We start from the raw sequence: 13,265 nt of genomic DNA on the forward strand, positions 1-13,265 counted from the left end.
GATGAATGCAGCCGTAGTCATGACCTCTTTTAAAAAAATATTTTAAAATCTTGCCTATGTCTTATGCACGTTGCTTCAAAGAGCTTAAATATGTGTCATTGTTCTATCTCTTAATGTAGCTGAGATGCCTGAACCTGTATCCCTTGGTTACTATTATAAGCATTTGGTGGCCTTCATTTCTGTGAGAATTTTCAAGGCGAAACTAAGTGCTAATGTTAATAACCGTAATAGTTTTGCTTTCTTTGAAACCCTCTATATTCTTCCTTTATCACAGCTTGAGGTGGTTTGCAAATTCATAGAACAACTATAAAGCAAAGCCAAACCTAGTGGGGAAAATATAACAACAGAAGGGGGAAAAAAAGAAATAGAATAAATCTACAGGTTGAAAGCAGTCGTCTTCTATTTTTCCTTCTTTCAAGATGTGAAACACAGATGAGAAAAGTTTTTTATTTTTATTTAAATAGAAAGCACTGGAATTCACTGCCATAGAAGATGGCATTTGGAGTGCAGTTCTTTCTGAATAAGTGTGTGAGAGCTCATAAAGATAGTCCCCATTTTTGTTATTTATAAAAAGAAATTTTATATCTTGTATACTGATTTAATGCAAAGCTGGGGTTGCTTGGAGCCACAATAATTTTCTATAGAGAAGAGCTAGGGAAGAATGTAAATTCAAGTGCTGGATTGCCCTTGCCTAACTCAATGGTAGACAGTCTTTTTGGCACATATGATGCAAATCGTCCAAAACATTATGGGGGTGGTTTATTTTACAAATTTATGAACTGCCCCATAGCCTACAAACATTGAAGCGGAGTGCAACAAGATGAAAATGAAAACCAATAAAGCTATTTCTACAGATGTACTATTAATATTTCACAAATGACTGGGTCATACCCCAGGGAAAGCCTTCTTATCTGAAATAACTTTTGGTAAGCACCTGAACATTATGACACTTGGGTCTAATTTCAGCTGGTAATTGACTCCCAAGGGCTGGAGCTGTGATACTAAGAGCCCAGTTTCTAGTACAAACTGAGTGCCCCTCTGTGGCATGTCTTCAGTCTCAGAAGTGCCCTGTATGAGGAACGCAGTAGGTAACCTGGTCCCAAGCTGTTTAGGACTTTAAATGCTAAAAGCAAAGCCTTGAATTGAACCTAGTAGCATATTAGCAGCTAGCGCAGCTCCCTCAGCAGAGGTTTTACACAATGTCAGTGTGGGTTCAGCCCAAGGCAGGCGCCACATAGAGTGCACTGCAGTCCCATAATCCAGTCTTGAGGTTACCAGTGCCAAGACCACAGTGTCCAAACTGTTTTAGTCCAGGAATAGCCATAGCTGTCTAATCAAGCAAAGCTGGTGAAAAGCAGGCTTAGCCTAGACAAAGACGTATCTGGGAGCACCCCCAGGCTGTGTATCTGTTCTTTCAAAGGAAGTGAAACCCTGTCCAGAACAGGTAACTAACCTTTCTGCCAGACATGGGAACCTCTTTCCAACAGGGCCTCTGTCTCGTCAGGGTTTAAATTCAGTTTACTGGTCCTCATCCAGCCCTCCTGTGTACCCAGACACTGATCCAGAGGCTTCCTAGCCAGTCCTGATTCAGATGTTACAGAGAAATGGAGAAACATGTTATTGGTTTACTGGTGACACTTTGATCTAAATCTCCCAATGCTCCCAGTAGCTTCATATAGCTGTTAAATAGCATTGGGGACAGAATAGGCCCCAAAGGAACACCAATAATACAAATGCAAGGGTGCTAAAGGGCATTTCTCCAATGCTACTCTTGGGAACTGATCCTTCAGGTAGGAAAGGAATAGCTGTGAAACAGTGCCCCCACAACTTAAGCCTGCAACATATGTGGGGTGGGGGTGAGGAACTGCACCTAGAGCCAAAATGGTATATGGTCAAAATGCATTGTGTACAATGGCGGGTGGGATTGCCAAAGTCTTTTCCCTAGACGCCCACCCACTTTAATTTTGTAAGATTCCCCCCCCCCCACAAGCTCATAAAGCTGAATGAGCACAAGTCAAATGTGCAGAAGTTGCGGGCTTGACTCTGTTAGAAAGTGTTTTATTTTATGCTTTATTGCTGTGAACTACTTTGAGCTCAGTTTAGTTGTTGGGAAAAGATTAAATCAAGCCTGCTATGTTCAGTGGAATTTACTCGCAGATAAATGTGCATAAAATTGCAGCCTGAATCTCCTATGTTGTTGTTTTAATTACCAACTTTTTCTTTTTAGGGATGATTCAACCCCAGAAGACAATATTTGGAAAGGCATCCTTTGTGTGATCTTCTTCTTTCTAATCATCAGTGTTTTAGCCTTTCCGAATGGTAAGTAACTCCACAAGTATTTCTGTGCCGCTTTCCCCCCTACAACTCCTTTTGCAGATAGGAGAGCAAGGTAAACATTAAGGTGCTTGGGGACTTTGGGAGCAAACTGTTTTATGAGTACTCTGGTTTAATAGTCTATTGTTTGCTCTGAGAATGGTCCGAGTCTTTCTTAGACTTTCACCTCGATAAGGGATGGTCCCTGGAAGAGCATCTTGTGCAGTGCCAAGCCGCAAAACAAGGCAGTAACATATACTCCAGAGTATACTCTTAAAAAGGAATGAAAGATGAGTCTAAATTCCGTGAGATACTAGTAGAACATATGTTCTTGGGCAACCATGCAATTGCAGTTAGTAAATAAATAAAGTCTTGCGTGCTAGAGTTTTCTTGATGGACACAGCATATGCAGTTTCAGGGTAAAAAGGCAGCTCCCATAGAAGAGCCTTTCCCAACCTGGTGCCTGCTATATAGCATGAGCCTCATAATTTCAGGGTTGTGGGTTTGAACCCCACGTTGGGCAAAAGATTCCTGCAGTGCAGGAGGGGTTGGACTAGGTGACCCTTGTGGTCTCTTACAATTCTACAATATGGTTTGGACAGTAACTGCCCTAATTTATTTACTGGCTGTGGCTGATGGAGTCCCATTTGGATGACCCCAGTTTAGGGAAAGCTGAGATAGAGCCTTTTTTGTTGTCTTCTGTTGATGTGTTTTAGTTGTGTTTATATGCTTTAATTTATAAATATGCAAGTGCCTCTTGATACCCTTCCCAAAAAGGGATGTTCTTGCTTTCTCCCTTCCTGTGCTGTGGGTACTGCTTTCCTGAAGGAGAGGTGGTAGGAAACAGCTTTCTGGGTGGGGAAGATGTTTAACAACTTTTCCCCTACTTCCCTACTACAGCAAAAGCCAGTTTGAAACAATATGTAACAGAAATAACATGCATTTTTATTGCTATCTTAAAAAGATTTCCAATTAGGGCATTTTAAAACTGAAGCAGCTTTTTTCCATCTAAAGAAAATGAGTTTAAAATTTCTAAATCTTTTGTTCTTATGATTAGTCGTGTGAAACAATGTGAGCCCTTTCTTTGACCTCTTCAGCAAAGAAAATGAATTTTAAAAAGAAAGAGGGGGAAAAGCTACACATAATTGCATGGTAATCGAGGAGGTGCTCTGATATGGGGTGGTTAAATGCAAATAAAAGGTGTGATCACAAACATGCCTACCTGGATGTAAGCCTCCTTGCAAATCCATATGCCCTGCTCAAAATAAATACCATATTTTTCGCCCTATAGGACGCACTTTTCCCCCTCCAAAAATGAAGGGGAAATCTGTGTGCGTCCTATGGGGCGAATGCAGGCTTCCACTAAAGCCTGGAGAGCGAAAGGGGTCGGTGCGCACCGACCCCTCTTGCTCTCCAGGCTTCAGGAAGCTATCCGCAAGCCTTGGGAGCTCTGCGGGAGTTCCCGTTGGGCTCCCAAGGCTTGTGAATAGCAGCCTGCATCCCGAAGCCTGGGGCGTGCTGCACAGCGCACCCCGGGCTTCGTGCAGATATCAGGCAGCCCCACAAGCTCGGGGGACAGAGGGGAGGCGGAGCGCTGCCATCCTGCTGCTCCCCGACCTGGTTTGGAGGCTGACGCTGGGGAGAAGCATGCTTCTCCCCACCGCCAGCCCCACAAGCTCGGGGGACAGATATCCGCAAGCCTGGGGAGACCGGCGCAACTTCCTGCAGGCTCCCTAGGCTTGCGGATAGCAGCCTGTGCTGGGGTCGGGGGAAGCTTGGGCATCCCCCGCCCCAGTCCCGCGCCTGGGGGAAAAATAATTTCCCCCCCTTTATTTCCCCCCCAAAAAACTAGGTGCGTCCTATGGGCCGGTGCGCCCTATGGGGCGAAAAATACGGTATGTTTAGAATCAGAGCAAAACAATTGTGTTGTTTCATTTTCTTGTATAATGTGGGGGTAACTCCTTATGTTGAATCAGGTCAATGGTCCATCTAAATTAATAGCAGCATTTCTCCCAAGATTTCCAACAGAAATCTGCACCCATTGGCACTTTAGCTGGAAATGCCAGGAATTAAAACTGGGACCATTTTATATGCAAAGCATGTACACTACTGTTGAGCTGTGGCAACTTCTGAGTTGAAACTGAAGAGGCTCAAGGCAGCTTCCTATTAGCCTTGAGACACTAACAGCTTTATTTTTCAATGCTTGCTTACTAAGAAGTGAATTTCACTATATTCCGTGAGGACTGCAGCCTGAGATATTCTCATCAGTTTCCCTTTTCTACTGGACAGTGATTGATCAGCCCTTGCCCCCATGCAAATGTATCCCTCAAGATGCCACTTATTTTAGTGGCAGAAACAAAAAGGGGAGGGGAATAATAAAGTAGACACAGCACTGGGGTGGGCAGAGAGATTTACACCTCTCTTCCCAACAAAGGACCCTAATGGGGAATGGGGTTGTAAAACACCCCTCCCTGGTTGTTGGATCAATCGTTTGGAGAGCAGGGAGGGAAGGATTGCCTGGATTAGCTGAGCTGGGGCAGAGAACACCTGTGCAAAAGTGTGGGATTGGGCGCACCCCCTTTTGGCCTCCTCTGTGTCTGGTATGCAGCCCCAGAAGGTTCTTCAAGTGTAAATGTGACCTTTGGGCCAAATAGAGGTTAGCCACCTCTGGACTAGACAAATAAAGGTTAGCCCCCTCTGGACTAGGCTAACTTGCTATGCAGTTCATCCCACAAGCATGGTATTTTTAAATTTGAGACCTGTGTACACATCAGAAGGTCCATACTGCAACTGTTATCCCTGTTTATCAACACTTGATTAAAAGAGGGTGGTTTGTACCTAGGTAAACTGCTGAGAGAGGAAAGGGAAGTGGCATCCCATAAATCTTGCTTAACTGAAGCCCAGTGCTCATTTTTTCAATACCTTGCGCCTGCCCCTCTTACTGGAAACATTAGAGTGATCTCATTGTGTCTGGTATGGTCATTATCTGCAGCAGATGGTGACTGGCTTTCTTCCAGTAAAAGCAACTGTGTATAGTAACTGTTTGGTGTGAGTAAAGTTGATTGCGCTCTCTGACCGAAGCTATAGCTGAATTCACTCCTGGGCATTTTTGGCAAGAGGCAGAATGCCAGGGAACGCTTGCACAGGGAGGTGGAGCTGCTGCTAAGAGGACTTGTTCCCGCTCCTCTGAGACTGGCCCTGATTGTCAGTACTGCCTTGGTAACCAGGTTACAAGAGAAGCATTTAGCAGCAGCCAGAATACCTTCCCAGTGTGGCGCTGTTGCTGGGGGGTTTCAGAGAAGCATCCACTCCATCATCTGAACTGCTGATTTATCAAACGATGTCTGATACCCTCTAGGAATAATTGGGATTGCACTGGGCTACATTTTTACACAGAGGGCACTGAGCTATAAGTTACAAAGCCAGGCACCTGATAAATGCAGACATAAATAACTCTAATGCAAAGACTGCAAAGTTGAGCAGATGTGTGCCTTCGGACACCTCACGTTAAGCTGCTTTGAGCCATATAATCTGGATTTGTATTTGATCTCAGTAGTGTCTCTAAAAGGTATTGATTTCAGTGGTGTAGCCGAGAGGAACGATTTTCCACCCGAATTCAACCTGTGTGCATGGCACTTGATATCCTTTGTGGTATCTAATGACTGACTTGCTGGAAGTTTTAAGTGGCCTGCCTGGCATGCCCTTCCTCCAGTTTTGCCAGTCACCTAGTTCCTTTTCTACATGAATTCACACTATTTTCATTCAAGCTCCTATGTACTCTATTTGGAACAAACCGCAGAATAGTAAAACTAGCTTTTTACAAAGTGACTTGAAAGTAAACCTCAGAAACGGAGGAGATAAAATTTGAGGGATCAGGACAAAAGTACTGTCAGTCTTACAGCACAATCTCAAGTACTTACTCATAAGTAAGTCTCATTGTGTTGACAGGGACTTAACTCCTAAGTAATTGTGTTTAGGTTTGCAGCTTTAAAATAGTACATATATTCTGTGATTGGGCCTCCAGGCTTTCATGGGGATCCTAGATTAGTAACCTGCTTTGAACTGTCTTTATCACAATCTTGTGCTACACACATGCTTGTTCCTGCTCTCCATTTCTTAGCAGATTCCAGTAATCTTAGGTGGTTGGCTGATTTTCATAATTCCCTAAAATTTGATAGGTTGATTAAAGTTGTTGCGCTTAGATTTGTTCCAAGCAGTGGGGTTTTCTGGTAAAAAAGGAGACACAGGTACTCCAGTCTTGTTACAAGTGTAATGGGTGCCAGCACAAAATGGCTGCCATGGGCCGCAAAACAAAAAAAGGTGGCAGTACTCCATACTGATGAATATGGTTGCAAAAGGAGAACTAGTTCCAAGGCTTGTTAAACATCTGGAGATACAAAAAGGGGTTCTCCTTGGACAAGCTTTGAGCAAGCAGTTGTAGATGGGGGACTCCTTATTGAGTGACCCATGGCTTTTAGTTGCTTTCCCTATGGGATGAATTCCTGGTTAGATTCCAGTAAGTCCTTCACCACAAGTTTCAAGATGTTGGAAATAATTGCTTTGGATCCCAAGATGAGTTAACTCAAGGAAGTTCACAGAAGGAAAGTTTCCTGTCTCCTTTTCTCCCCTGCAATCAGCTGCAATCAAGGGAAGCCTCCTTGAACAATGAGGGATGAGGGACAGGGTCTGCTGAGAGAGGTCCGAATTATCCAGACTATGCACAGGTCTGCCCAGTTTGGGGCAATTCTTCCCTCCCCCAAGCAGCTCCCTGCACCGGGAAGACCGGAAGCTTTCGTTCCGCTCTGCGAACTTCATTGAGTTATTGGCTTGGATCCTAAAATAACGGCGCTAAATGCCCCAGTGTTCCTAAAGCAGCCTCCATAGTATATGTAAAAACAGTTTCCTAGATGCACTCACATCGGACAAAGAAATGAATCTCCCACTGAAAATGCAGGCAGGCAAGCAGGGGCTAGCTCAGTACTTCATTCCATGGGTCAAAGTAAAGGTGGGCCACAGCTGGGGGTGCGACTTGAATGGGAAGGACGCAAAATCTGAACATGGAAAGTACGGTAAATGAAAGGATGGCAACCCCTGGCCACATTCCCAACTCTGGAAATCCTGGCTTTCTTGACAAGGGCCTCTGTAGTGGTGTATATAACGCATCTCTGCGCATAGAGTACACAAAGACATGCAGTGTGTGTATTTGTGTGTGCTTGTACGCACACAGTCCTCACAATATCTCCCTTCCTCCTCGACAGAACCATCACACTCACAAACATTTCACTTGTAAATTCATAATTTTCAGGCCCGCACATTCACTTCTGCCTTTCGCTGTTGGCTAATTAGCCATGTATCCCAATTCCCTGATGTGCCAGCAGTAATGTTCCCACTACCTGGGAATTCCCGGTGGCAAGCATTGATCTTCCTGCACATCCTCATCTGCTTTTGGGTATGAAGTTGGGCACTTACTTTTCTATTACTGTTTTCACAACATAGAGAGCCTTGTTTTTTTGGATACCATGGTAATTTCTACAGTGTCGCCAACAACAAGTTCTTGAAGATCTGTGGCTTTATCCAGATATTAGTCTCAGTAGTTCCTTTAATGGCTTTAAATAGAAAACTTGATTTGTTATAAAGCTTGCTCAGGATTGATTCTTGGTTGGCATGGTTGCATTTCCTTCAGATTATGTTTAGATGGCCTGTTGCAATTCTTTCTGATCCATCAGTTTGCTGTTATTGAAAAACTTTTTTCTCTACAGGGCCTTTCACTCGCCCACACCCTGCAATATGGCGTATGGTTTTTGGTAAGTTGTTTTTAAAGATGTGCTTTCACGCTATTCCAGAGCATCAAAAAATAGTAATTTATTACCTGAAAATAATACTGTATTTTTCCTGCCATTCTGCTAAAAGTACCCAGGGTGACATACAGCATAATCACAGAACCATATAACTTAATCAGTGAAAAAGGAAGGAAAAGAACTTGCAATGTTAACCAGTTCTTAACACTGAAGAAAAAGCCTAAGAGCAGCAAAAACAAATCATGTTACAGATTAAAACCAGCAGCAGTAGAACTAAGTGGTATGCATTAAATGCCTGTTGCAACAGAAGTGATTTCAGTTTCTGGTGAAAGAGTGAGCGCAACAAATAAATAATTAGGAAAACATTCCCGAGTCAGAGAATCACTACAGAAGAAGGCTCCCATCTCTAGTGCTTACTCACCAAATCCTAGATGGCACTAAGATCAAGCCCTCTGATGTTGATCAGAATTCCTGTGACTGCAAATTTAATTGGTATTACAAAGGACACTTGGTCATGTAAACTCAGTTTCGACTTAATTGTATCTGCATGCAAATACACTGGAGTTTTGAAAAGGGAAATTGAGAATGGAACAACGGCAGGAGAGCAAGATGCAAATATTCATTGATACCCAATAACTTCTCCGCTTATGGGCGGGGTATAAATGGTAATAAATCATCATCATCCTCATCATCATGGCAGTTTCTAGTGCTCTCAAGAATAGGGTGGTTGGAAGGTACAGCAAGCCTCCCTTCTTGCACCAGCTTAATGAACATTTCACAACCATGTTAATATTTAATGTATGGAAAGATTTGGAGACAGTTCTCAAGTGTTCCAGAATTGCTTTGGAAAATGGGACTCAGCCTCCTAAGGCACTGAGCAGTATTCTCAAAAATGTCACCCTGTACAACTATAATCTGTTGGCATGTGGAGCAGCTGTAGCTATTATGATTACAGCTGAATTTCCAACATGAATAGTTTGGATGCCCTTCAAAAACCTACCCAAGGTTGCATCTGCTTTATGACTGATGGATTAATAAACCTCTTGGCTGCCACGGGATGCTTAAATTCCTCTTTGAGTGTGACCTGTTTAACCATTATGGTGGGGTTAGAATGAAGTAACAACTTATCAAGAACTACCACATTCTGGAGGGTTGTGAATAAACTATGGTGGATAAGTTCTATGAAGAATCTGGGTTGTACCTCATGGTCCAATACTCATTTGTTTTGCTCCTTTTTCTGTTACATGTGAATGCAACATTTCACATTTTCACACATGTACCTCATGGGGGTGGGGGAGATTTCTAGCCATGTGGAATTGTATGAGAAGAATCTTCCGGAAACTGCTTAATTATGAGTACTTCATTATTATTCTTTTGTTTTGATTTTATTGCTCTAAATTGTTCCATTGGCATTGATATAACATGGTTTGTTTGTGTGATTTTAGCTATTGCTCTTCAAACAAACATTTGGACCTCTGACTTTGGTTTTCCTACAGGTTTGAGTGTTCTCTATTTTCTGTTTCTGGCATTCCTGCTCTTCCTTAACTTTGAGCAGGTGAAATCCGTGATGTACTGGCTCGATCCTAATCTCCGATATGCGACAAGGGAAGCAGACATCATGGTGTGTATTGAGGGTGTTGCAAGAAAATATATTTCTTTCAGAGTGGATCTAGTGCTACCATATTGCTGTGTTAGAATAGCATGCACTATCCCTTTGAGAAGGGATAGGAATTCTCCAATCCTCACTGTAAGAAAGTTCAAATATCATGCAATAATATACTAGTATCATAGAGTTGGAAGGGACCCGAATGTCATCTAGTCCAATCCCCTGCAATGCAAGAATTTCAACACGTCCCCCATCCAGTTTGAAACCATACTGGACTCTGCTTAGCTTTGCAAATGGGCTAGCAGTTTTATTGCTGCACCACTAAAACATACTGGATATGGTTGGGAGGTTGAAGCATCTTCTCTAACAGGAAGTTTAAAGTTTTGTGGCCTTTTTAGCAGGGATGAGGCATATGAGAGGGTGCATCTTACAGACATTTCTTTCTCCTTGCAAAATGCATCTCTCTTGGGGAGGAGGATTTCTCCCCGCTTTCCAAATTGTGAGAGAGTCGCAAAGAAATGGCATAACCTGCCTGCCACGTTTTTGCGCAGTGGTGTGAATATTCATTTATGAGTCTCTTCACGGCCTTCTTGGCTGCAGCTTGAGTGCAGTTTTTTGTTTGAAAAACAGCCCTTCCTCCTGAGAACAGTGACATCAATGTGCAGTCCGTTCAATTTGGCTGTGTGACTATGGGTGGTATTGAGCGAAGTCCTACTCTGACCCAATTTAGTCATGTTCATTATTTTCAGAGGGTTTACTTTGAATAAAATTTAGTTGACTATCACTCCATGTCACCGAGGGCAAACAAAACTTGTTCAGACCAAAGGCAGTGTTTCAGGAGTGGGGTATTTATAGGTGTTCTGTATTGCTCCTTGAGTAAATAAAGCAGAGCAGGTAAATGCATGCTTATTTGTGTAATTTACTTAGGTTGCAGAATTTGCCCCCTTTTTTGGTTAAAACATAGAATATTCCATATCTGGCAGTAATTATCCCTAATGATGTAGAAAACAGAATTTTTATTGTGTTTCATTCAGTCATGTACTGTGATGAGGACCAGTAGAATAATAAAAAGAATTAGGCTGCAATACTATTTAGACTTATCTGGGAGTAAGTCCAGTTGAACTCAGTGGGGATTAATTCTGAGTAAACATGTGCAGAGTTACATTGTTAGCCATTCTCGAAGGATCATCATGTTCATTATTACAATCCAGCTATATAAAAGCATGCATTTACCTTTTGTTCAGTTGTGTATTTTAATTAACGGATATTTATGTTTTAATGCTTGTGCAATTTGTTTTTATACTGCAGCCTGCATAGAAACCTACTTTGTCATTAAATGGTATATAAACTAATGATAATACAAGGCTAAGCTATAGCGGACCAGTAAATAACATTCTCTGATAGTCTCTGATATTGTAGTCTGCAGTTTTATTTCTTCCGAAAATGTTTCCAGAATAGACTTGTAACGTCTGCTTCTCTCTCACACACACACCCCTACCTTCCCCTTTCTCCAAATCAACAACAGGAATATGCTGTGAACTGCCATGTTATTACTTGGGAGCGAATCCTCAGCCATTTTGACATATTTGCTTTTGGACATTTCTGGGGCTGGGCAATGAAGGCTTTGTTAATCCGTAGCTATGGGCTGTGCTGGACTATTAGCATCACCTGGGAGCTAACCGAGGTAGGTTTCGTTTTCTCAGTGAGGAGTTTTTTATATCCTTGGGGTGGGGAATGACTGATGTGGCTCTCCTAGCAGTTTGTCCACATTGCAAACATAACACAAGTTTATTGTCTGCTCCTTAAATTTGGCACATGCTAGATGTGAAGTTTTCCTCTTGCACACAAGTGTCTGGAATGGCCAAATCAAATTTATTTCATGTTTAAGTCAGCCTATCTAAGTAAATTATTTACTTACTGAATTACTTGGAAATATACTGGGTGAATATAGACTTCTGTATTAGTATATAGCATGTGCAGCTTGTCTCTGTTATGTTCCCTAAATTCAAACCAGTAGTGTAGTACTTCCTCCTATAATTTGTGTCTCCTGTAATATTAAATCTTCTAGTGAAAAGGCAATATTTGCAGCACTGATTTTACAGTGCAACCCTATGCATGTCTCCTTAGTAAGCTTTTGGAAACACGCAGAGGGAAAATGTAATAATGCTTTCTCACCAAGAAGTGCAAACTGATCCAGAGCCCTCTGAAGCTGTAGGTTGATAGACTTTGGCCAAGTTCACCTGTCGTATGAAAAATATTTCCTGTATTTTCAGCACCTGTAACTTCTGTAAAAGTCACATTCTTATGTTAATGCGATACCTTTGTCTGAATGAATTTCTTACCCAGAATCTTTTTGCTGTATTCTGTAGCTGTTCTTCATGCACCTGCTGCCTAATTTTGCTGAATGCTGGTGGGATCAAGTCATTTTGGACATCCTGCTATGTAACGGGGGTGGCATCTGGTTGGGCATGGTAGTTTGTCGTTGGTTGGAGATGAGGACCTATCACTGGGCAAGCTTCAAGTAGGTCTCAAGTACAAGCAAGTAACCATTATATTAACGATACTGCAGTATGAAAACTCTGAAATAAAATGTAATGTTTGGTAGATTGTGAATTGTGGAGGTTTCCCCATTGCAGGCTGCTAAAATATATTCATGCCGATAATTCTGAATCCCTAAATTGGAAATGCTAAATATTTACTGGATTGCGACAATTTGTAATACAGGGCTAGCCCAAATCTAAAACCTCATGTTAGATTAAATTTTGTACCCGGGAAATCACAAGGCATGTGGTGCTACAGACCCAGGACTCAGCTACATTGGCATATGCGCTGTACATGCATTCTAACACTGTGACACCAGGTGGCGCTGTGGAGTTCCGTTTTTGCCAACCCGATTCCTCATACAAAGTTTACAATGCGTTTAACTGGAACGCTTCTTTGATGTGTCTGGATCCAGCCCCAGTGTATTAGAGGCAGCATGCGTCTGCATAGCACTTGCTGGGGAAGATGAGTGTGGAGAGTGCTGTTGCATCGCATAGGCCTCTGGTTAGCCACTGTGAGAACAGGAAGCTGGAGTAGATGGGCCTTTGGTCTCATCCGGCAAGGCTGCTTTCATGTTCTATGTTCACTGTCTTGGGTGATTCCTAAATTGGTATCGGTGCTGCGATTTATTTTTAAATCCATTTCCTTGGCAACATTGGCGGATCATGACATTATGAATGTGTTACAATGTTATTTCCATTAATAAGCAAGGGGAGAGTCTGTAATTGTTCATGGTCCCTTGCGCTCACATTTGATTTCCATCAGCCTCTGATTTTACCTCTAATGGTGCGATCCTGTGTACATTTACCTGGAAATAAGCCTTACTGAACACAGTGGGCGTTACTTCTGAGTAAGCATTTTTACGATTGCATTGTTACTCGTGTAACCAAAATAACTCTCCAAAGCGACACCCATATAAGCATGGAACATACACCTTAATAGGTCTTACTATATTGATAAAATCCAAGGAAACCTCACCCATGGTTTTTAATAATATATAGTTAATA

The 13,265-nt window shown here is 42.3% G+C and overlaps 1 protein-coding gene across 1 annotated transcript in view; it reads left to right on the plus strand.

Moving 5' to 3' along the window:
• PTDSS1 (phosphatidylserine synthase 1) overlaps positions 1 to 13,265 on the plus strand; it is a 37,224-nt gene that overhangs the window by 5,103 nt on the left and 18,856 nt on the right. The window contains exons 2-6 of the mRNA XM_082235671.1: positions 2,228 to 2,319; positions 8,073 to 8,117; positions 9,608 to 9,732; positions 11,243 to 11,401; positions 12,087 to 12,238. Coding sequence (XP_082091797.1) covers positions 2,228 to 2,319; positions 8,073 to 8,117; positions 9,608 to 9,732; positions 11,243 to 11,401; positions 12,087 to 12,238 — 573 coding nt within the window. The remainder of the gene's footprint in view (positions 1 to 2,227; positions 2,320 to 8,072; positions 8,118 to 9,607; positions 9,733 to 11,242; positions 11,402 to 12,086; positions 12,239 to 13,265) is intronic.

Source organism: Podarcis vaucheri (assembly GCF_965113315.1).
Source record: "Podarcis vaucheri genome assembly, chromosome: 8".
NCBI lineage: Eukaryota > Metazoa > Chordata > Lepidosauria > Squamata > Lacertidae > Podarcis > Podarcis vaucheri.